The sequence below is a fragment of the Engystomops pustulosus genome, chromosome 6, assembly GCF_040894005.1.
Source record: "Engystomops pustulosus chromosome 6, aEngPut4.maternal, whole genome shotgun sequence".
Taxonomy (NCBI): Eukaryota; Metazoa; Chordata; class Amphibia; order Anura; family Leptodactylidae; genus Engystomops; species Engystomops pustulosus.
This window is the reverse complement of record NC_092416.1, coordinates 157,489,411-157,511,960: the sequence shown is the minus strand read 5'-3', so window position 1 is coordinate 157,511,960 and position 22,550 is coordinate 157,489,411. Positions and strand designations below refer to the sequence as shown.

Sequence of the window (22,550 nt, the reverse complement as noted above, 5' to 3'; positions counted from 1 at the left end):
TGTGGGTAACACAGCAATAATTAATGATACCACTTTTGGGGTTACATGGGGAGGAGTAAACATCGGCTGATATTCACTGTTCAATGTGTTATTACTCCTCAAACAATTCAAACCTTCTATATTTGGCCAGTGTATAGCACAAGCACCTACCTAGAGATAAGGCCAATTTACACATAAAAATAAAACTAAAGTAAAGTAGCAGCGTCTTTATTGGATATATGCATAAACATTACAGGTATATATAAAATACAAAATAGGACAGGGGGGGGGAAATAATGCAGGTATCGGAGTGGGGGTGGAGATGGAAATGCATCACAATGAAAAAATCAAATATCCGTGGGGACAGCAATGGGGGGGCAAAAGTATCACTTAATATCATAAAGTGCATAATGCAAATAGTAGATTGCCACAATGTCTCAACACACCATTCAAAGTGCTAGTGCATATTGGGGGAAAGTACAGGTATATGTCTCCATATTAAACCAAGGTACGTTAAAAAGGTGGAGAGAGCATTGCTTACCCTTAGTGTCTGATGTGTCCCAAGTGTGCCACGGACCGGATGATCCCCAACGCGCGTTTCGGCGCTAGCCTTCGTCTGGGGGAGTGTGTGTGTTACTGGCAAGATTGAGTATATATGGGCCTTGTAGCCTATGGGTTGCACGGACCCTCACCTGTGGACTCCGAAATGTGATCCCGACGGAACTATTGGGCGCACGTCGCACGGAGAAGCGCCGCCTCTCGTCCGAGGTCCGTCCCCGCTCACATGACCCGTCACGTGACGTTAACGTCACTCCGGGGCAGTCAGCTGGGGCGAGCCCTCAGGCAAGAGACGGGGACATCGTACCGCGCGCGTGCGCACACCGAAGGGATGTAATGTAAATAGGTGAGGTGACCTGCAAGCTCATAATACATATAAGAGACTGTGTAACGGTTTGCCATGTCAATTATGATCAGGTATATATAAGGAAATACAGATCGATTACAACAATTGGCATTTTTAACAAAGTAATATAGTGCCAAATGGATGGGTACATAAAAATGATAACATTACTAATGCTACTGTAAGGCGATGAGGTTATCATAATTTGCCATAGGTTACCAACAATACCATTGGGCCAACATTATATATATCATGGAACCAAAAGTCCAAACAGGAGTCTGCATTCTGTAGTGTATTTTATAGTGTGACCTAGAAGTGTGTGTGCAGAAGAAATGTGTGACAGTGTGTCAAAAGTGTTATTGAACACAGTTAGGCGTGTGTGTGCAGAAAAAGTGTGAGACAGTGTCTCATGTGTGTTGAAGTGTACGTATACAATGGGTCCTCCTTAGGGCAATCTCAACACTCACAAAATCAAAATAACCGAAAACATCAAATCAAAAGGTGTGTGTGTGTATGTGAAAACAAGTGTATGGTGTGACTTAGAAGGGGGAGAGAGAGAAAGCGGGTGTGTGTGTGTGTGTGGAGCTGAATGGGGTGAGGGGGAGAGGAAAGGGGAGACAGGGGACATGAAAGAAGTGAAACACTAATGTGTGTGTACATTAACAGTGTGGCTGTGAGGTGTGATAAAGGGTTGTGTGTAATGTTGCAGTGGAAAGACAAAAATGTTGCTAATCAATGTGTGTCTGAAAACAAGGGGGTCACCTTCTCTTAATTGGTTTCGTGAAAAAGAAAGGGGGGGTTGTCGCCTTCTCTTGATTGGTTTCGTTGACAGCCATGATGTTCTAAAATAGAGTATTAGTTCATGTGATCCCATTCTTTGATATCTAGCGGGGAACCTTCAATTGGAGGCCAGTGTGCCAATTGGATCGATGTATCATCATTTCTTCACGATATACAGTCCATAGGAAATGCTTGTGTCAGATGACGGACGCGTCACATTTCTCTCAGAAATATCTTAGTCATGCTACAGGCACCACCGAAAGGGTCTAGAGAACATAAACATCTGTTAAAAACACAATCAACAATTACAATTATTAAAAAGATTAAAAGACCCAGTCTTGCCCAGGTCAGGGGTCAGAGGAATGATGCATAACTCAGAGTTTCATTGAGTCCCAGTGGGTTCAATGTCTGTAGGGTCCAGATCCATCTGGCCTCACATTGTGCCAATTTCTGTGCCACTGGTCCTCCCCTAATATCACTAATGATGTGGTCGATGCCACAGACACGTAGTAATTTAGGATTGCATTCATGAAAGTCCTTGAAATGTCTGGCCACCGGAAGGCCATCTGTGCTGAATTCTGGGTCACTTGCGGCCCGTATATCACGGACATGTTCCCGTACTCTCGTTTTCAATTCCCTTGTCGTTAGCCCTATATATATCATCCCACATGGACACGTGGCGTGATATACCACTGCCTTTGTATTACAACTTATGGTATGTGTAATCTTGTATAGTTGTTCACCTTTTGAATCTGTGAATGTTTCTGTCCGGATGATATTGGGGCAGGCTACACAACGGCCGCATGGCTTGCAGCCCCATTTCGGACCTTTGTTATCTAAAAAGGTCTGGTTTTTCTTCATGATGTAGTGGCTTTTCACTAGTATGTCTTTTAGATTTCTGGCTCTACGGGCTGCTATCCCTGGATATGATGGAATATATTTCTGTATGGTGGTGTCTGATTCTAAAATCGGCCAGTATCTATCCAAGATTTGTTTCATCTGTGACCAATGGGAGTGATATTCTGTAATGAATCTTACCTTTTGATTCTCTTGTTTCTTTTGTTCTGGGTAAAGAAGTTCAATTCTTGGGGTGGACTTGGCCCTATTGTAGGCTTTTCTTAATGATCTTTGGCTATATCCTCGATCTCGAAATCTCTGTCTCAATTCTCGTGCTCGATTCTCAAAACTTTCTTCTGTAGAACAGATTCTTTTCATTCTTAAGTATTGCCCCGTTGGTACTGCATTAATGGTTTGGGGGGGGTGAGACGATGATGCGTGTAGAAGGGCGTTCACCGAAGTCTCCTTCCTAAATACATCCGACTGAAGGTATCCATGGTTATCACGTTCTAAAATAACATCAAGAAAGTCCACTTTATTTCGGTCACACTTGTATGTCAGTTTAATGTTCAGATCGTTGTGGTTTAGTGTCTGAACGAATGATCCAAGCTGCTGGGCCGTCCCCCTCCAGACGATCAGGATGTCGTCAATGTACCGCGCCCAAAATATGACGCGGTCCATGGCGACATCCCGATCGCCCGTAAGGAGGTCCCTCTCCCACAGCCCCAGGAACAAATTGGCATATGAGGGGGCACATGCCGCCCCCATAGCCGTGCCCTGGAGCTGCAGGTAGAAGGAACCCCCAAACACAAACAAGTTGTGGAGGAGGACGAACTCCAGCAGCTGAAGGATCAGATTTCTCATATCTTCCTCTAGAGTGGTGGTCCTCAAGAAAAAGTGTACGGCCCTAAGGCCGTCTTGATGTCGGATACTTGTGTACAATGACTCCACATCAAGCGTGGCCAAAATCATGTCCTCATCCATGTGGATTTCCTCTACCTTCTGTAGGAGCTCTGATGTATCGCGGATGTATGATGGAAGGCATTCTACTATGTCTTTAAGGTAGTGATCTATAAATTTTCCAATGTTCTCCGTTAATCCCCCCTTCCCCGAGATAATTGGTCTGCCCGGGGGATTATTTGAGTTCTTATGCACTTTTGGCAAAAGATACAGTGTTGGGGCCTTCGGTACTTTGACAAACAGAGCATCAGCACATTCTTTAGATATGGTCTTGGACCTTACCGCTCTTTGTAATATGTTCTGTAGTTCTTCTACAAACTTACCGGTCGGATTGAAGGTCAGTTTTTTGTAGCACGTTTTGTCTCTAAGCTGTCTTTGGGCTTCTGCCTCATACATATTTCTCGGCCATAATACAACATTTCCCCCCTTGTCCGCCTGTTTTATAATTGTGTCGTCTAATTTCTTGAGGCGATTAAGAGCTTTGCGCATTTGTGAGGTTAGATTATCTCCCTGTATATCCTTTGGGATTTGTTTAAAGTCTTCTGAGACTAATTTCACAAAAAGCTCTACAGCTGGACAGGCGGACAAGGTGGGAAATCTGCGCGATTTGGGGCGGATGCAAGTTGGAATCTTACCCTCAATAGGTCCTATGTTTCTCGACTCTTCCTCCAGTTCTTCTAAAATCCGCACGGCCTCTTGTTCCATAGTAGTTGGAAAGATATCTTTAGGGTCTTCTAAGTGGAACCATTTTTTGTAAATGAGGGACCGTGCGAAGATGTTCAAATCTTTTATGGCTGTAAAAGCATTAAATCGGGCACAGGGGGAGAATGTTAGCCCTTTCTCTAACACTTGCATCTCATCCTTAGACAGTACATGATTAGTTAGATTTATTACCTTTAATTGGGTGCTCCCTGGGGTGTTCGTGATTGTACTGGAGGTCGTGCTTCGTGTCTCCGGTTTCCGTTTACTTTCTGGTTGATTTTGGACTAATTTCCTTTTTCCACCCTGACCTTGTCGACCTCGTCCATTGTAGTTTGCACCTTCAGTGTGGTCGTTCAGAGATGCGTTAGATGATAAGGATGAGGATCGACTCATGGATCTTCGATTGAAGCGCGTGAAGTATGGTTTACGCCAGCGATACATCCGTTTTTGTTGAAAATCCATTATGTCTCTTGTGTATTTCTTGGCTTTAATCTCTTGGATTTTTTTCTCCCATTCTTTAAAATCTTCGTCCAAACGTTGATTAAACGCTGTCAGGGCATCCTTCGTCATCGACTCAACTAGAGTTTTCCTAACCATATCAATCTCTGCATCAATTTCTATGAGTGTTTTTTTGTTCAACTCAATTAATAATCCCATAAATTTCATAGAACATTCTGTACAATTTGCTTCCCATTTCGAGATCAACTCCTCATCTTCGACAGGAAAGGACGGGAACACCTGTATCCGTAAGCCTCTTGGCACTAGGCCTTGTTGGATATATTTCTCCAGTGATATTTTATTCCACCATATCCGTGTCTTTTTGTGAAGTAGTGATTTAAGGTGGCTCTGAGATGCACATACATCCCTCTGACCCTCTGTTTCCAGTGTGATGGGCTCACTCCCAAACACCTGATTCGCCTGCATGAGCCAGGATTGTTCCCTGGCGCTGAAATCCATTGGTCCAGCAACTCCTTTTTTCTGTGGGTAACACAGCAATAATTAATGATACCACTTTTGGGGTTACATGGGGAGGAGTAAACATCGGCTGATATTCACTGTTCAATGTGTTATTACTCCTCAAACAATTCAAACCTTCTATATTTGGCCAGTGTATAGCACAAGCACCTACCTAGAGATAAGGCCAATTTACACATAAAAATAAAACTAAAGTAAAGTAGCAGCGTCTTTATTGGATATATGCATAAACATTACAGGTATATATAAAATACAAAATAGGACAGGGGGGGGGGAAATAATGCAGGTATCGGAGTGGGGGTGGAGATGGAAATGCATCACAATGAAAAAATCAAATATCCGTGGGGACAGCAATGGGGGGGCAAAAGTATCACTTAATATCATAAAGTGCATAATGCAAATAGTAGATTGCCACAATGTCTCAACACACCATTCAAAGTGCTAGTGCATATTGGGGGAAAGTACAGGTATATGTCTCCATATTAAACCAAGGTACGTTAAAAAGGTGGAGAGAGCATTGCTTACCCTTAGTGTCTGATGTGTCCCAAGTGTGCCACGGACCGGATGATCCCCAACGCGCGTTTCGGCGCTAGCCTTCGTCTGGGGGAGTGTGTGTGTTACTGGCAAGATTGAGTATATATGGGCCTTGTAGCCTATGGGTTGCACGGACCCTCACCTGTGGACTCCGAAATGTGATCCCGACGGAACTATTGGGCGCACGTCGCACGGAGAAGCGCCGCCTCTCGTCCGAGGTCCGTCCCCGCTCACATGACCCGTCACGTGACGTTAACGTCACTCCGGGGCAGTCAGCTGGGGCGAGCCCTCAGGCAAGAGACGGGGACATCGTACCGCGCGCGTGCGCACACCGAAGGGATGTAATGTAAATAGGTGAGGTGACCTGCAAGCTCATAATACATATAAGAGACTGTGTAACGGTTTGCCATGTCAATTATGATCAGGTATATATAAGGAAATACAGATCGATTACAACAATTGGCATTTTTAACAAAGTAATATAGTGCCAAATGGATGGGTACATAAAAATGATAACATTACTAATGCTACTGTAAGGCGATGAGGTTATCATAATTTGCCATAGGTTACCAACAATACCATTGGGCCAACATTATATATATCATGGAACCAAAAGTCCAAACAGGAGTCTGCATTCTGTAGTGTATTTTATAGTGTGACCTAGAAGTGTGTGTGCAGAAGAAATGTGTGACAGTGTGTCAAAAGTGTTATTGAACACAGTTAGGCGTGTGTGTGCAGAAAAAGTGTGAGACAGTGTCTCATGTGTGTTGAAGTGTACGTATACAATGGGTCCTCCTTAGGGCAATCTCAACACTCACAAAATCAAAATAACCGAAAACATCAAATCAAAAGGTGTGTGTGTGTATGTGAAAACAAGTGTATGGTGTGACTTAGAAGGGGGAGAGAGAGAAAGCGGGTGTGTGTGTGTGTGTGGAGCTGAATGGGGTGAGGGGGAGAGGAAAGGGGAGACAGGGGACATGAAAGAAGTGAAACACTAATGTGTGTGTACATTAACAGTGTGGCTGTGAGGTGTGATAAAGGGTTGTGTGTAATGTTGCAGTGGAAAGACAAAAATGTTGCTAATCAATGTGTGTCTGAAAACAAGGGGGTCACCTTCTCTTAATTGGTTTCGTGAAAAAGAAAGGGGGGGTTGTCGCCTTCTCTTGATTGGTTTCGTTGACAGCCATGATGTTCTAAAATATAGTATTAGTTCATGTGATCCCATTCTTTGATATCTAGCGGGGAACCTTCAATTGGAGGCCAGTGTGCCAATTGGATCGATGTATCATCATTTCTTCACGATATACAGTCCATAGGAAATGCTTGTGTCAGATGACGGACGCGTCACATTTCTCTCAGAAATATCTTAGTCATGCTACAGGCACCACCGAAAGGGTCTAGAGAACATAAACATCTGTTAAAAACACAATCAACAATTACAATTATTAAAAAGATTAAAAGACCCAGTCTTGCCCAGGTCAGGGGTCAGAGGAATGATGCATAACTCAGAGTTTCATTGAGTCCCAGTGGGTTCAATGTCTGTAGGGTCCAGATCCATCTGGCCTCACATTGTGCCAATTTCTGTGCCACTGGTCCTCCCCTAATATCACTAATGATGTGGTCGATGCCACAGACACGTAGTAATTTAGGATTGCATTCATGAAAGTCCTTGAAATGTCTGGCCACCGGAAGGCCATCTGTGCTGAATTCTGGGTCACTTGCGGCCCGTATATCACGGACATGTTCCCGTACTCTCGTTTTCAATTCCCTTGTCGTTAGCCCTATATATATCATCCCACATGGACACGTGGCGTGATATACCATGCACATAGCAGCACTGTATAGCTACATGTATGTATATACTGCACATAGCAGCACTGTATAGCTACATGTATGTATATACTGCACAAAGCAGCACTGTATAGCCACATGTATGTATATACTGCAAATAGTAGCACTGTATAGCTACATGTATGTATATACTACACATAGCAGCACTTTATAGCTACATGTATGTATATACTACACATAGCAGGACTGTATAGCTACATGTATGTATATACTGCACATAGCAGGACTGTATAGCTACATGTATGTATATACTACACATAGCAGCACTGTATAGCTACATGTATGTATATACTGCACATAGCAGCACTGTATAGCTACATGTATGTATATACTGCACATAGCAGCACTGTATAGCCACATGTATGTATATACTGCAAATAGTAGCACTGTATAGCTACATGTATGTATATACTACACATAGCAGCACTTTATAGCTACATGTATGTATATACTACATATAGCAGGACTGTATAGCTACATGTATGTATATACTGCACATAGCAGGACTGTATAGCTACATGTATGTATATACTACACATAGCAGCACTGTATAGCTACATGTATGTATATACTGCACATAGCAGCACTGTATAGCTACATGTATGTATATACTGCACATAGCAGCACTGTATAGCTACATGTATGTATATACTGCACATAGCAGCACTGTATAGCTACATGTATGTATGTATATACTGCAAATAGTAGCACTGTATAGCCACATGTATGTATATACTACACATAGCAGCACTTTATAGCTACATGTATGTATATACTACACATAGCAGGACTGTATAGCTACATGTATGTATATACTGCAAATAGTAGCACTGTATAGCTACATGTATATATATACTACACATAGCAGCACTGTATAGCTCCATGTATGTATATACTGCACATAGCAGCACTGTATAGCTACATGTATGTATATACTGCACATAGCAGCACTGTATAGCTACATGTATGTATATACTGCACATAGCAGCACTGTATAGCTACATGTATGTATATACTGCACATAGCAGCACTTTATAGCTACATGTATGTATATACTGCACATAGCAGCACTGTATAGCTACATGTATGCATATACTGCACATAGCAGCACTGTATAGCTACATGTATATACTGCACATAGCAGCTCTGTATAGCTACATGTATGTATATACTACACATAGCAGCACTGTATAGCTACATGTATGTATATACTGCACATAGCAGCACTGTATAGCTCCATGTATGTATATACTGCACATAGCAGCACTGTATAGCTACATGTATGTATATACTGCACATAGCAGCACTGTATAGCTACATGTATGTATATACTGCACATAGCAGCACTGTATAGCTACATGTATGTATATACTGCACATAGCAGCACTGTATAGCTACATGTATGTATATACTGCACATAGCAGCACTGTATAGCTACATGTATGTATATACTACAAATAGCAGCACTGTATAGCTACATGTATGTATATACTGCACATAGCAGCACTGTATAGCTACATGTATGTATATACTACACATAGCAGGACTGTATAACTACATGTATATACTGCACATAGCAGCACTGTATAGCTACATGTATGTATATACTGCACATAGCAGCACTGTATAGCTACATGTATGTATATACTGCACATAGCAGCACTGTATAGCTACATGTATGTATATACTGCACATAGCAGCACTGTATAGCTACATGTATGTATATACTGCACATAGCAGCACTGTATAGCTACATGTATGTATATACTGCACATAGCAGCACTGTATAGCTCCATGTATGTATATACTGCACATAGCAGCACTGTATAGCTACATGTATGTATATACTGCACATAGCAGCACTGTATAGCTACATGTATGTATATACTGCACATAGCAGCACTGTATAGCTACATGTATGTATATACTGCACATAGCAGCACTGTATAGCTACATGTATGTAAATACTGCACATAGCAGCACTGTATAGCTACATGTATGTATATACTGCACATAGCAGCACTTTATAGCTACATGTATATACTGCACATAGCAGCACTGTATAGCTACATGTATATACTGCACATAGCAGCACTGTATAGCTACATGTATGTATATACTACACATAGCAGCACTGTATAGCTACACGTATGTATATACTGCACATAGCAGCACTGTATAGCTACATGTATGTATATACTACACATAGCAGCACTGTATAGCTACATGTATGTATATACTGCACATAGCAGCACTGTATAGCTACATGTATGTATATACTACACATAGCAGCACTGTATAGCTCCATGTATGTATATACTGCACATAGCAGCACTGTATAGCTACATGTATGTATATACTGCACATAGCAGCACTGTATAGCTACATGTATGTATATACTGCACATAGCAGCACTGTATAGCTACATGTATGTATATACTGCACATAGCAGCACTGTATAGCTCCATGTATGTATATAATGCACATAGCAGCACTGTATAGCTACATGTATGTATATACTACACATAGCAGCACTGTATAGCTCCATGTATGTATATACTGCACATAGCAGCACTGTATAGCTACATGTATGTATATACTGCACATAGCAGCACTGTATAGCTCCATGTATGTATATACTGCACATAGCAGCACTGTATAGCTACATGTATGTATATACTGCACATAGCAGCACTGTATAGCTCCATGTATGTATATAATGCACATAGCAGCACTGTATAGCTACATGTATGTATATACTGCACATAGCAGCACTGTATAGCTACATGTATGTATATACTGCACATAGCAGCACTGTATAGCTACATGTATGTATATACTGCACATAGCAGCACTTTATAGCTACATGTATATACTGCACATAGCAGCACTGTATAGCTACATGTATATACTGCACATAGCAGCACTGTATAGCTCCATGTATGTATATACTGCACATAGCAGCACTGTATAGCTACATGTATGTATATACTGCACATAGCAGCACTGTATAGCTACATGTATGTATATACTGCACATAGCAGCACTGTATAGCTACATGTATGTATATACTGCACATAGCAGCACTTTATAGCTACATGTATATACTGCACATAGCAGCACTGTATAGCTACATGTATATACTGCACATAGCAGCACTGTATAGCTACATGTATGTATATACTACACATAGCAGCACTGTATAGCTACACGTATGTATATACTGCACATAGCAGCACTGTATAGCTACATGTATGTATATACTACACATAGCAGCACTGTATAGCTACATGTATGTATATACTGCACATAGCAGCACTGTATAGCTACATGTATGTATATACTACACATAGCAGCACTGTATAGCTACATGTATGTATATACTGCACATAGCAGCACTGTATAGCTACATGTATATACTGCACATAGCAGCACTGTATAGCTACATGTATGTATATACTACACATAGCAGCACTGTATAGCTACACGTATGTATATACTGCACATAGCAGCACTGTATAGCTACATGTATGTATATACTACACATAGCAGCACTGTATAGCTACATGTATGTATATACTGCACATAGCAGCACTGTATAGCTACATGTATGTATATACTACACATAGCAGCACTGTATAGCTACATGTATGTATATACTGCACATAGCAGCACTGTATAGCTACATGTATGTATATACTGCACATAGCAGCACTGTATAGCTACATGTATGTATATACTACACATAGCAGGACTGTATAACTACATGTATATACTGCACATAGCAGCACTGTATAGCTACATGTATGTATATACTGCACAAAGCAGGACTGTATAACTACATGTATATACTACACATAGCAGCACTGTATTGCTACATGTATGTATATACTGCACATAGCAGCACTGTATAGCTACATGTATGTATATACTGCACATAGCAGCACTGTATAGCTACATGTATGTATATACTGCACATAGCAGCACTGTATAGCTACATGTATGTATATACTGCACATATACGGGCGGCACGGTGGCTGAGTGAGTAGCACATCTGCCTTGCAGCACTGGGGTCCTGGGTTCGAATCCCACCCAGGTCAACATCTGCAAAGAGTTTGTATGTTCTCTCCGTGTTTGCGTGGGTTTCCTCCGGGTACTCCGGTTTCCTCCCACACTTCAAAAACATACTGTTAGGTTGTTTAGATTGTGAGCCCCTTGGGGACAGGGACCAATTTGACATGCTTGTGCAGCGCTGCGTAATCTGTGTGCGCTATATAAATAAAGAATTATTATTATTATTATTATAGCAGCACTGTATAGCTACATGTATGTATATACTGCACATAGCAGCACTGTATAGCTACATGTATGTATATACCACACATAGCAGCATTGTATAGCTACATGTATGTATATACTGCACATAGCAGCACTGTATAGCTACATGTATGTATATACTGCACAAAGCAGGACTGTATAACTACATGTATATACTACACATAGCAGCACTGTATTGCTACATGTATGTATATACTGCACATAGCAGCACTGTATAGCTACATGTATGTATATACTGCACATAGCAGCACTGTATAGCTACATGTATGTATATACTGCACATAGCAGCACTGTATAGCTACATGTATGTATATACTGCACATAGTAGCACTGTATAGCTACATGTATGTATATACTACACATAGCAGCACTGTATAGCTACATGTATGTATATACTGCACATAGCAGCACTGTATAGCTACATGTATGTATATACTACACATAGCAGCACTGTATAGCTACATGTATGTATATACTGCACATAGCAGCACTGTATAGCTACATGTATGTATATACTGCACAAAGCAGGACTGTATAACTACATGTATATACTACACATAGCAGCACTGTATTGCTACATGCATGTATATATGTACAGCTATATGTTAGTATATACTACGCAGCAGCAGAACAGGTCTCTCCGGTCAGGCAGTGCTGCTGCGGGCTGTGCAGTGATTACTCACACGGGAGTTACATAAGTGATACTCGGGTAATTACGGTAATTATCTGTGTATGTGCAGTGGCTCAGCGCCGTGCGGGATCATTCCATCACACAGGAGGAGGGGTGTCACACGCCGCACCCCCGCCCGCCTCACAGTCTCACAGTCCGCAGCGCAATCCATGTTTATATTTAGACCCCGGAGCAGAGAGTGGTCACCGGAAGCGGAAGTTCTGGAGGACCCCCAGATCCACGGGAGCGGAGGATACACAGATCTCCTCCTAACCCCCTGGTGTGTATAGGGGAGGGCAGCAGGTAGGTGGCGCTGTGCTGTGCACTGCAGGGGTTACAGGGATGAGTGTGGTGGTCGTATCCTCTTAAAGGGATTGGTTATGGTTTCTGCTGCTGTGCCTTAAAGGGGTGCGGCATAAGTGTCTGAACACTGGGGTCCCACTGATCCTGTTGCCCCATTTGGTGTCTTGGGAGGTGACCCCAATGCATTTGAGTGAACCTGATAGACCCAGATGTAGAGTTGAAGCCTGGGACTGCATGGGAAATACTGGACTGACCCTCTTAGTCCATTCCGGCTCCACTGAAACATGGAAACCAGCGTTCCCCATTTTCATAGTCAGGTGTGAGGTCCCCAGTGATCAGCCTGATTATATGTCCTATGGGGGTTCCCTATGTGAATGGTGGGGTGCAGAACATGTGTGACCCGCACCCCATGCTCTTCTACATGGGCGTCCAGCAGGCAGACATCAGACGCACACCCCCTGTCATTCGATATATGTTGGTGGAAAATCCATTTTTGGCTATTCCTGGGATTTATTGACCCCCACTTCTTAAAATACATCCTCTATGTCACCGCAGTGGAGAGCCGACACCTGTCCGCATCTGAAAAACATTCATGTGAATGAGGCTGAGTTGCAAAACAGACTACAGCCTCTATAAAATGTGCGGCGCTGTGATTGATAGACTGTCAAGTGTCTGTGTTCATGAGGGTTGTCTGACCCTCACTGATCCCAAAATACTTCCTTAAAGAAATCTACCATCAAAATCCATCATGATAAACCAGGGACACTTACTCATAGATCCATAGTGATCTTCTTATATCTGTTATCCATGTCTCCATCCTTCTAAAATTACCATGTGAAATTTTGCTAATGAGTCTGGTGGGCTCTAGGGGGTGGTACCATAACCCATTCGAGCTGTCGCTTCACGGGCTGTTACACTGTCTCCCCTTCTTCCTCAGCACTTACACCCACCTTCGCCTAATGTAATCTTATACAGGTGGAAGGGGGAAGTGCTCTTCCATGGTGTAACAGCCTGTGAAACTGCAGCAAAGAGGGGCTCTGGTAACACCACCAGGAGTCCTTCTGGCTCATTAACAGAATTATAAAAGCTGATATTAGAAGGCAGGAGGCCATGGATAACAGATATAAGAAGATTACCACAGTCACTGTGCCTGGATCTATGAGTGTCCCTGGTTTATCATGATTGATGCTTATGGTAGATGGTAAGAAGCAAATTCCCTTAGAGCCTCCTGTGTGTGTGGATGTCAGTCATTGAATGATGTGACATAACCCCAGGTAAGCAGACCCAAATAAATTCTGTAAACCCAATTCTGCAGAATGGATACGATAAAGACATTCCAACCTTGTCTGGATGATGTTGCTGAATATGCAGTATTCTACCTGTTTAACTAGTCAGGTTTTCCGTTCAGGATTGTGGGAAAGCTGGGTGGTGACAAGAACTATGAGAGGCCATGATATGTCATTCAGTGACTTCAGACTACAAAGTGTCAGCAGTGTAAGGGTGGATTTTGTGGGTTTTGTTTAAAGAAAATAAAAAATGTGTTGTGAAATAAAGTTGAAACGTTGTGTAATACAGGTGAAACATGTTTATATGTTGCACATCAAAAACTTTTACCAAAATTCCTACATGTCTCAATACACAGCGTGGGAAATGTCAGTCCCTGGAGAGTCCCCGGCGGTTTATATCTTAGTTTTCAGGGGAGTGATCACTCAGAACTTGTCACTTTTAAAGGAAACCTACCACTTGTAGTGGCAGGTTTCCGATAGCAATACCGGGCACCAGCTCAGGGTGAGCTGGTGCCGGAGCTTATTTTAGTTAGTGTTTTAAACCACGGTATCGCGGTTTAAAACACTTTTTAAACTTTATAGCCGGCGCAGGGAGGTACGCGCTCGGCGCTTACCATGCGCGCGGCTCTCATTTACTTCCTATGTAGCCGCGTGCACGGTAAGCGCCGAGCGCGTACCTCCCTGCGCCGGCTATAACGTTTAAAAAGTGTTTTAAACCGCGATACCGTGGTTTAAAACACTAACTAAAATAAGCTCCGGCACCAGCTCACCCTGAGCTGGTGCCCGGTATTGCTATCGGAAACCTGCCACTTCAAGTGGTAGGTTTCCTTTAAAGAGTATTCCTGTATAATAACAATTCTGCTCCTGTTCCTCTGTTATTCCTATGAGAATATTAGAATCAGGTGACAACTGGGTGGGCAACATTTCTATGTGAAAAGGGTTTGATACGATCAGTTCAGATTAGACACAAAGTCTGAATTTGCTGAGACACATTCAAACCATGTGTCTATTATTTTTCCATTTCCAGGAGGAGTAACTGGGGGAAGGAAATGTTTAGTATTTTTATTAAAGTGCACAGGATTGGGAGCGCTTCCCGTGTACACTACCTCGCATCCTCTGACTGATCCACTGACATGACACCACATTCACAACCCGTGTTACTGACCTCACTAGGGACACCCCTGCTCCTCCTGATACTCACAGCATCACCGCATCATCATAAGAGATCATGAAACTGAAACGGAAACTCCGGCATCAATGCGACTTTCCCATTCCCTAATGTATAATCATAAGATCCTCCTTGTTTCTCTACCGATCCCAGCGATGATGATGATGATGTCAGCATATGAAGAATGTCATCGAGCCGCTGTCATGTCACCTCTAGTAAATACTTCTAGTCCATGGAATTCTGGGGTATTCTGTTCCTCTGTTATTACCCTTGGAAATCTATAAACTGACAAGTGGGTGTAACCGTTCCTTATACATTCTCGGTAGTGAGCGCTTTATATCGTGACTTATTGAGTAGAATTGTCACTTGGTTAATACATTTCCAGGGGGAATAACGGAGGAACTGCTTGGTGTGTTGGTTTTCTCCTCTTCTTATACTTGTCCTGGCCAGCAGCCTGATCACATGTCACTGCTATTTCTGTGACACTTCTATGGAGAAGCCACATGAGACCCCCGGCCTTTTCTAGCTGAAGTAGTAACAGATTAGATGTCGGCCATGGCTGCTTCTCCTCTACCCGGGTCATGTGGACCGGCTTACATGGCAAAGGGTCAGATAGAAGTGCAGAACATTCTCTCCCTCATTAGAATATATGCAGTGTCCATGTGTGCGGGGGAGTCACGGGAAGTAGCTGATGTGTTGTTACAGTGTAATAATCCTCTGTCAGCAGAATGTTTCCTTAGGTTGAGCCCTAATCTATAGAACCATCTCCTGCATAATAACATTCACAATCTCTTTACAGATGGCGTCAAAGCTGCTGCGGCGCTTCCGTCCCTCCACATTTCGAGAGCAGAGGGGTCCCGGACCTCCAGAAGAACCCCCAGAAGTGGCCGAGTTGGTGGATGACACAGATGGACTGTCTGTACGGCTGAGTGGGACCCTTAGCCTGAGTGAGGACAGTCTGGGCTCCGAGGAGAGTGATGGAACCGGTACGGAGATAAGTGCATTATGGGAAGTTTTATAGATTAGAAAGCAAGGGAACAGCCCATCCTGGAAATTATCAGAGGTTGTAAAAAAATGGCAGCTTTCTTCCAAAAACAGCTCCACCCCTTAACATGGGTAGTGCCAGGTACTGCAGCAGAACTACATTAATTTCTATACAGCTGAGCTGCACTACTAGGACAATCCACAGACTAGAGTGGTGCTGTATTTGGAAGAAAGCTGCAATTGTTTATCACTCCTGGACAATCCCTTTAAAAGAGTATTCTGGACATTTTCTATCATTGATCCTTAGCATACAGGATTGGGCGTTCATCTGCAGGTGAGTGACGAACAGTGAGCCCGGCACGTGGCTTGGTAACAGCTGAATCCCATTCAAGTGAATGAGGCCAAGTTGCACTACTAAGCTCTGCCACTATAATACCTGCAGCACTGTTTTATCATTATAGTTTCCTAAGATTGTCATTCATTCAGTATTGGGTAATAATATAAAGCCGATTCATGTACATACTGTTACATGTTTGTACTGATTTACAGGAGTACCCTGGCACACATGGGCATATGCCACCTACAATACTATATTGTACTTTCCTTGCAGACAGCAGATGCATAGAAGACCTGAACAGCCATTCCCTCCTTACACAGCAGCTCAGAGAGATGTGGGCCAGTACACAGGATCATAGTCTGCCCATCAGGCTGACGTTTGAGGTGACGGAGGCAAATGTGGTAAAGGACGTCCACACCAAGTATGTTGTAAGTGTCTCCTGTGTATTTATATAGTGATCTCCATTCACTGTCTATGGGAGAGGAGTGCAGCGCTCAACTGGTAGAGAATAGTGTGGCAGGGTGCACGCTACATTCAGTAGACTTAATGGGGCAGATTTATCAAGCTGTCTGAGAGTCAGAATATTTCTAGTTGCCCATGGCAACCAATGACAGGTCAGCTTTAATTTTACCAGTGCTCATTAATATTTTAAAGGGGAACTGTGAAATATTCTGACTTTCAGACAGCTTGATAAATCTGACCCATAGTTCTCTGAATCATTGGTGTCTCCAGTGGATGGACACCAATTGATTTGCATTTTATAGTGTGTAACATTTAAAAGTTTATCCTGCGGGTAAATTCAGCACCAAATGTTTCATTTCTCTGCAGCGCCACCACAGGAGAAATAATTGTCAAAAATATTGGGATGTATGTACATTAAATACAAGACATCAAGAGAGATTCTCCCATTAGGAAACTTAATATCATTTGCGAAGCATCGTCCACTTTCTTCAATTATTTGGCTCCTTTTCATGCACTTCACTCCCTTTAAAACTGACTTTCAAATCTGAAATCTGCGCTGGATTCCTTCTTGCTAGTAATACTGACTCACACTGGTCATTTAGATGTCACATTACATAGCTGCTCGGACTCATCTCCCACTACTAAGTATCCAGCCACCAGGTCACATAGGACAAGGCGACAAGTCCTATCATGGGTACAAATTGTGTACATTGTGATCACAGGATTGATAAGACAGCAGTGAGATGGAGAGCTCAGTCAGGATGGTTTAGACGGGGCCTATGCTGCAGGGGTCTCTATTAGTTACACCTATATTATGGGGTTTGGCAGGATCGGTCATGATTTCGAATCGGATCTCAACTACTTATCATAGTCCCAGGAATGCAGCTTGTACTGCATATAATTTTTCATTGTTCTTCCTCCCTAGATGTACACCATTTACCTTCTGCACTCAGGACAGTACGACCCATCCCCCACCTACATCACCTGCCGCTACTCTGATCTAGAACGACTGCGGAAAAGCCTGCGCTCCCGCTATCCTGATGAGATGAGCTCCGTCTCCTTCCCACACAAGCGTCTGCGCAAGAACTTCACGGCAGAGACCATAGCGAAACGCAGCCGCGCCTTTGAGCAGTTCCTGTGCTACGTTTCCTCGGTGCCCACCCTGAGACAGTCTCCAGAATTCCTGGGATTTTTCTATCTACGGGATATGCAGAAAGCACAGCATCTGACGTGCACGGGGTTGTACCAGCTGGCATTACCGCTATGGATGAACTGCTGGCGCCTCCAGGAGAAGCTGTGCCCTCTGGGTCCCTCCACTCATCGGCTGCTGGTATTGGCCGGACTGGTGGTTTGCCACCAAGAACTGGATTCACTAGCGGATGCACAAGCGTTCAGTGAACGGGCTTTGGTACTTTTTCGGGATGCACAAGACCAGAACGTGCCTCTTCTTGTTGCTTTCCTACAGGTTCACATCCAGTTATCCTGGAGGGTGGGGGTGGACAAGAGAAGTTCTGAGGCTGCACTACAGAGGCTGCAGGAGGCCGGGCACGCCACACACAATGCCCTCACGCTCAAAGAGATTCTTTTAAGAGAGACAAAACAGATGGCCACGTAGATCTGACCAGAGACATTGGGTATGAGATGGCTATCGCCCTATGCTGCTCATTGCCAGGAAGCACAAAGGAGGATCAGTGGAGCATCGTCCAGCATAGCGGCTTTAGCCAAAAGTGAGAATATATTTGCACTTCACATAGGTAATGGGAACACTCTGCAAGCTCCTTTAAGGGATTGTTTACAAATTTTGATTGCTTTTAATCAATATCCATCCATAGCTGAGTGTTAGGGAAGAAACTAAACCTATGACCATGCTAGTGGCCATGCGCTGTAACTGCAGGCTTCGTTCCTATTACAAACAAATTAAAGCGAAGCTTGCGGTTCCGCTGCTCGGCCATCTGCTAGCCAGGTCAGGGTTTAGCAGATATTGATGGTCTATCTTAAGACCCTTTACCCCTGTCCTGATATAAATGATGTTTGTGGTACAACTTGTGTGAAAGATCACCACAGGACCAAGAGAAACAGACCTACCGGTGGTCAGCGCCCTATTGGTAAGGGCACTAGACATGTGGTACAGAAATGATAATCACATTCCAGAATGTTTTTCAATAATTAGTGCAGTTTATTAAAATATGCATTTTTTATACAATTATTTACAATCGGGCGGCTCGGGTCAGGATGACGGAGCTTTATACGAAGATGTGGATTACAGGTCTGGAATATATTAAGATCATCAACGAAAGAATTAAAATCCTATTTTGTATAGGGCAGTGATCACAGTTTGCTATTCGGAGGATCCTGCTTTACACGGAAGACGCCCTCCTGCGCACACGTGACCGCCAGCACTCCGTCTCTTCTCCACAGGCGTCCGTGTACCAGTCCCCGGCTGTTACCTAATATGGGAGACATGTAAATGCTAACACTACTTTATCCTTACAGATATGCAGCAGAGAACATATTACAGGCCTGTTTCTGACGTATTGGAGAAGTCAGCTGAACCCACAATGTTTGGTGACATGGCTGACCATCTACAGTGTATATAAATATTGATGTCCAAAAGTCAGGAGGAGTTGGATTCCAACATGTCCAATCCTTTTATTATAAGAGAAGCTGCTATATGTGTACAGGGATGCAGGAGGACGGTTATGTAAGGCTATATTCATATCATGTTTTATGTATACGTCATAGACATTTACTGCTGGACATTTCTCCTTCTGTCATAAGGAAGGAGAGGAACACGATGACCTATTACACTGATGTGTCCTAGCTCTCCATTGTAAGGTCATGATGGGAATCCCCACAACATATCCTTAGTAGTGAGACAAGTAAGGAGATTTAAAATGGCTTAACATGTATAACCTCCCTACTGTCCTCATTGGTCCTGTATCTTACCTCTTAATATCAAGTTTTTACCTTCTAAAACTATGAAAATTAGACACAACTGCACACACAGGAGAGGCAGCCTATAGTATAGAAGTATGGGAGGACATTTATCAGGAGTGTCTAGGAGCAGATCTGTTCTCAATTCCCATGGCAACCAATCAGAGCTCAGTTTTCAATATAAAAAAAAAAATCTGTGAGAAAGTGAAAGCAGAGTTCTGATTGGTTTCCATGAGAAACCACAACAGTTCTGCTCTGACACTTTCGATATATCTCTCCCATAAGGCAAGTGCAGCGTCATAACAAACCCAATTCTATGCCAGTGGGAAGAATAAACTGTTGCAGATAAATGTATATTTTTATAACTGACTATTAATAGTGTAAAATAGCTTTTTACTTTTTTAACAATAAGATCAGTGCTGTATGTACGAGGCACCGGGCAGAGCGGAAGCTCAGGTGACATATCCAGGAGGTTACTTTTTAGGCTGCAAGCTTGTGGTCATACATACATCCCCCATAGACAGATGGGCCCACTGTGCTATATGGTGCAGCAACCTCCCGCTTCGCACACAGGGAAAAAGATATGACATGTCCTATCTTTCCCGTGTGCGCGGCCGATTTCTCTCTATGGCCCCTTACACTGTATGTGCTTGTTACAGAGATTTATCAGAGACATTTGGATGATAAAGCCCCCCAGCATTGGGGGACAAAAGTAATAGGCAGCTTTCACCAATTACCCCTGCACTAACATTGCTAACAGATAACACACATACAAATTCATTTCAATGGGGTCTCAGAGCAGCTCCTAATCCTGCCCGTTTTGGGGCTTGGACCATCTGTTCTGCTGTCATGTGTGTGAGTGGACGCCATACAAGCAGCAAACAGATAAAGCCCCTTGAACGTGCACTGGTCGGGTGAAGGAGAGAGGAGGGTCGAGTGTTTCTCACCCCTCCCCTCCATTAAAAGCTGACCGTATGTCCCGTTTTGTTTTTTTACATTTTTGTGGTATTTTCTACTTTTTTTTGTGGGTACATATGGCCCTATTGGGTCTAAAAATCATAGTGACAACCTATGATCTGGACTAGTACTGTGCTGCCATTAGACCTGCAGCCATTACATCTGAAATAAGGAAAGACTTCTGAATTGATCCTTGGCTGAGCAGAGACCCCCATAAATCACAGCTATGAAAACACACAGGACTAATTTTAGGGAGGTTATTTTCACCCTTTTTAATATCTTCTCTTTCAGTTCCTCTTTGATTAATCTACCATTAAGGGATTGTAAGATGATCCAAATCCCTGTATCCAATGTACTGACAGAACCATTAATATGCAGCCCCCTAATTCTCCTCTGTGGTGCCCTTGCCTTGTGTGAGATCCTTCTCTGCCAGGAAGAAGTTGTAGTTACATAATGTTCCCTTCCCACTCACCTGCCCAGTGGCTCTCACACTCGTACAGCATCCACTCATCCGCCCTGAACGGAGCGTGAAACCACATGGAGTGGTCGAGCGAGGCCATAAACTTCATCCGCAGCTGTAGATGGGGGAGCAAAGCCGTCCCCAGGAATGAGTAGTCCGAAATATAGGCAGCGACACAGCAATGTAACCTCATGTCACCAGGACCTAGGATCCAGGGAAAGGAGAAAGCCAAGAAATGGGCAATTTATATAACAAATTATTAATCTGTTACTTTTTACTATATTTGAAAATGATGACATAGACCAAGAATAACATTTTATATACTGGTTCTAAAAATTGATTTTATTAATAAAAGATTTATATACAGTTCTGTGTCTGTAACGTGTATTCAGATTTCACATGGAATATAAAAGGTGTTCACTATGAAAGGAAGCATGTTATAGAGCAGGAGGAGCTGAGCAGATCTTACATAGTGTCCTGTCTGCAGGTAGCAAGTTATAGAGCAGGAGGAGCTGAGCACATTATATAATGTCCTAACTGAAAGGCCGGATGTTCTAGAGCAAGAGGAGCTGAGCAGATTGTACATAGTGTCCTATCTGCAGGCAGCATGTTATAGAGCAAGAGGAGCTGAGCAGATTTTGTACAAAATAGAAATGATCAATTCTAATCTCTTCATTTTATTGGTCAAGGAAACCTGCAGCCTTGCCTTTATGACTGTATATAAAGATAGATAGTGGTCAATGATAGGACCACCAGGGATATAAATGGATGATTAACAAGTTCTACTAAATCTTTTCCCATTAACCTATATATAATAATTATTATTTATATAGCATCATCATATTCGTTAGCACTTTACAAATCATAGAGGACAAATATAATATTACATTACAGAGAACTGAAAGTTATATGGACCAAAAAGAGTGAGGGCCCTGCTCACAAGAGCTTACAGTCTAGGAACATAAACTACCTCAGCTCCTCCTGCTCTATAACATGCTGCCAGCAGATAGGACACTATGTATAATCTGTTCAGTGCCTCCTGCTCTATAACACGCTGCCTGCAGATAGGACACTATGTACAATCTGCTCAGTGCCTCCTGCTCTATAACACGCTGCCTGCAGATAGGACACC

The 22,550-nt window shown here is 42.9% G+C and overlaps 2 protein-coding genes and 1 long non-coding RNA gene across 5 annotated transcripts in view; 1 reads left to right on the top strand and 2 right to left on the bottom strand.

Annotated features, from left to right (window-relative positions):
* Nucleotides 1-5,329: 5,329 nt before the first annotated feature.
* LOC140064789 (uncharacterized) lies at nt 5,330-12,734 on the bottom strand. Its single transcript, XR_011847813.1, has 2 exons — nt 12,575-12,734; nt 5,330-7,065 (listed from the first exon to the last, which is right to left on the bottom strand). It is a non-coding gene; the product is annotated as an uncharacterized lncRNA (long non-coding RNA).
* SNX21 (sorting nexin family member 21) lies at nt 12,612-21,784 on the top strand. 2 transcript variants are annotated; one of them, XM_072112017.1, is made up of 4 exons: nt 12,612-12,807; nt 16,084-16,270; nt 16,879-17,033; nt 17,993-21,784. In XM_072112017.1, the coding sequence occupies exons 2-4, from the start codon at nt 16,084-16,086 to the stop codon at nt 18,680-18,682; spliced, it is 1,032 nt and encodes a 343-aa protein (XP_071968118.1). In that variant the 5' UTR covers nt 12,612-12,807; the 3' UTR covers nt 18,683-21,784. The 2 variants fall into 2 exon arrangements, with proteins under 2 accessions (XP_071968118.1, XP_071968117.1); XM_072112016.1 differs by having other exon boundaries at nt 12,613-12,830.
* The window catches only part of ACOT8 (acyl-CoA thioesterase 8), an 8,121-nt gene continuing 4,791 nt past the window's right edge, over nt 19,221-22,550 (bottom strand). For both annotated transcript variants that reach the window (XM_072112018.1, XM_072112019.1), the window contains exons 5-6: nt 21,431-21,622; nt 19,221-19,514 (exon numbers count right to left, since the gene is read on the bottom strand). In XM_072112018.1, the coding sequence (XP_071968119.1) occupies nt 19,396-19,514; nt 21,431-21,622 (311 nt within the window). In that variant the 3' untranslated portion in view covers nt 19,221-19,395. The remainder of the gene's footprint in view (nt 19,515-21,430; nt 21,623-22,550) is intronic.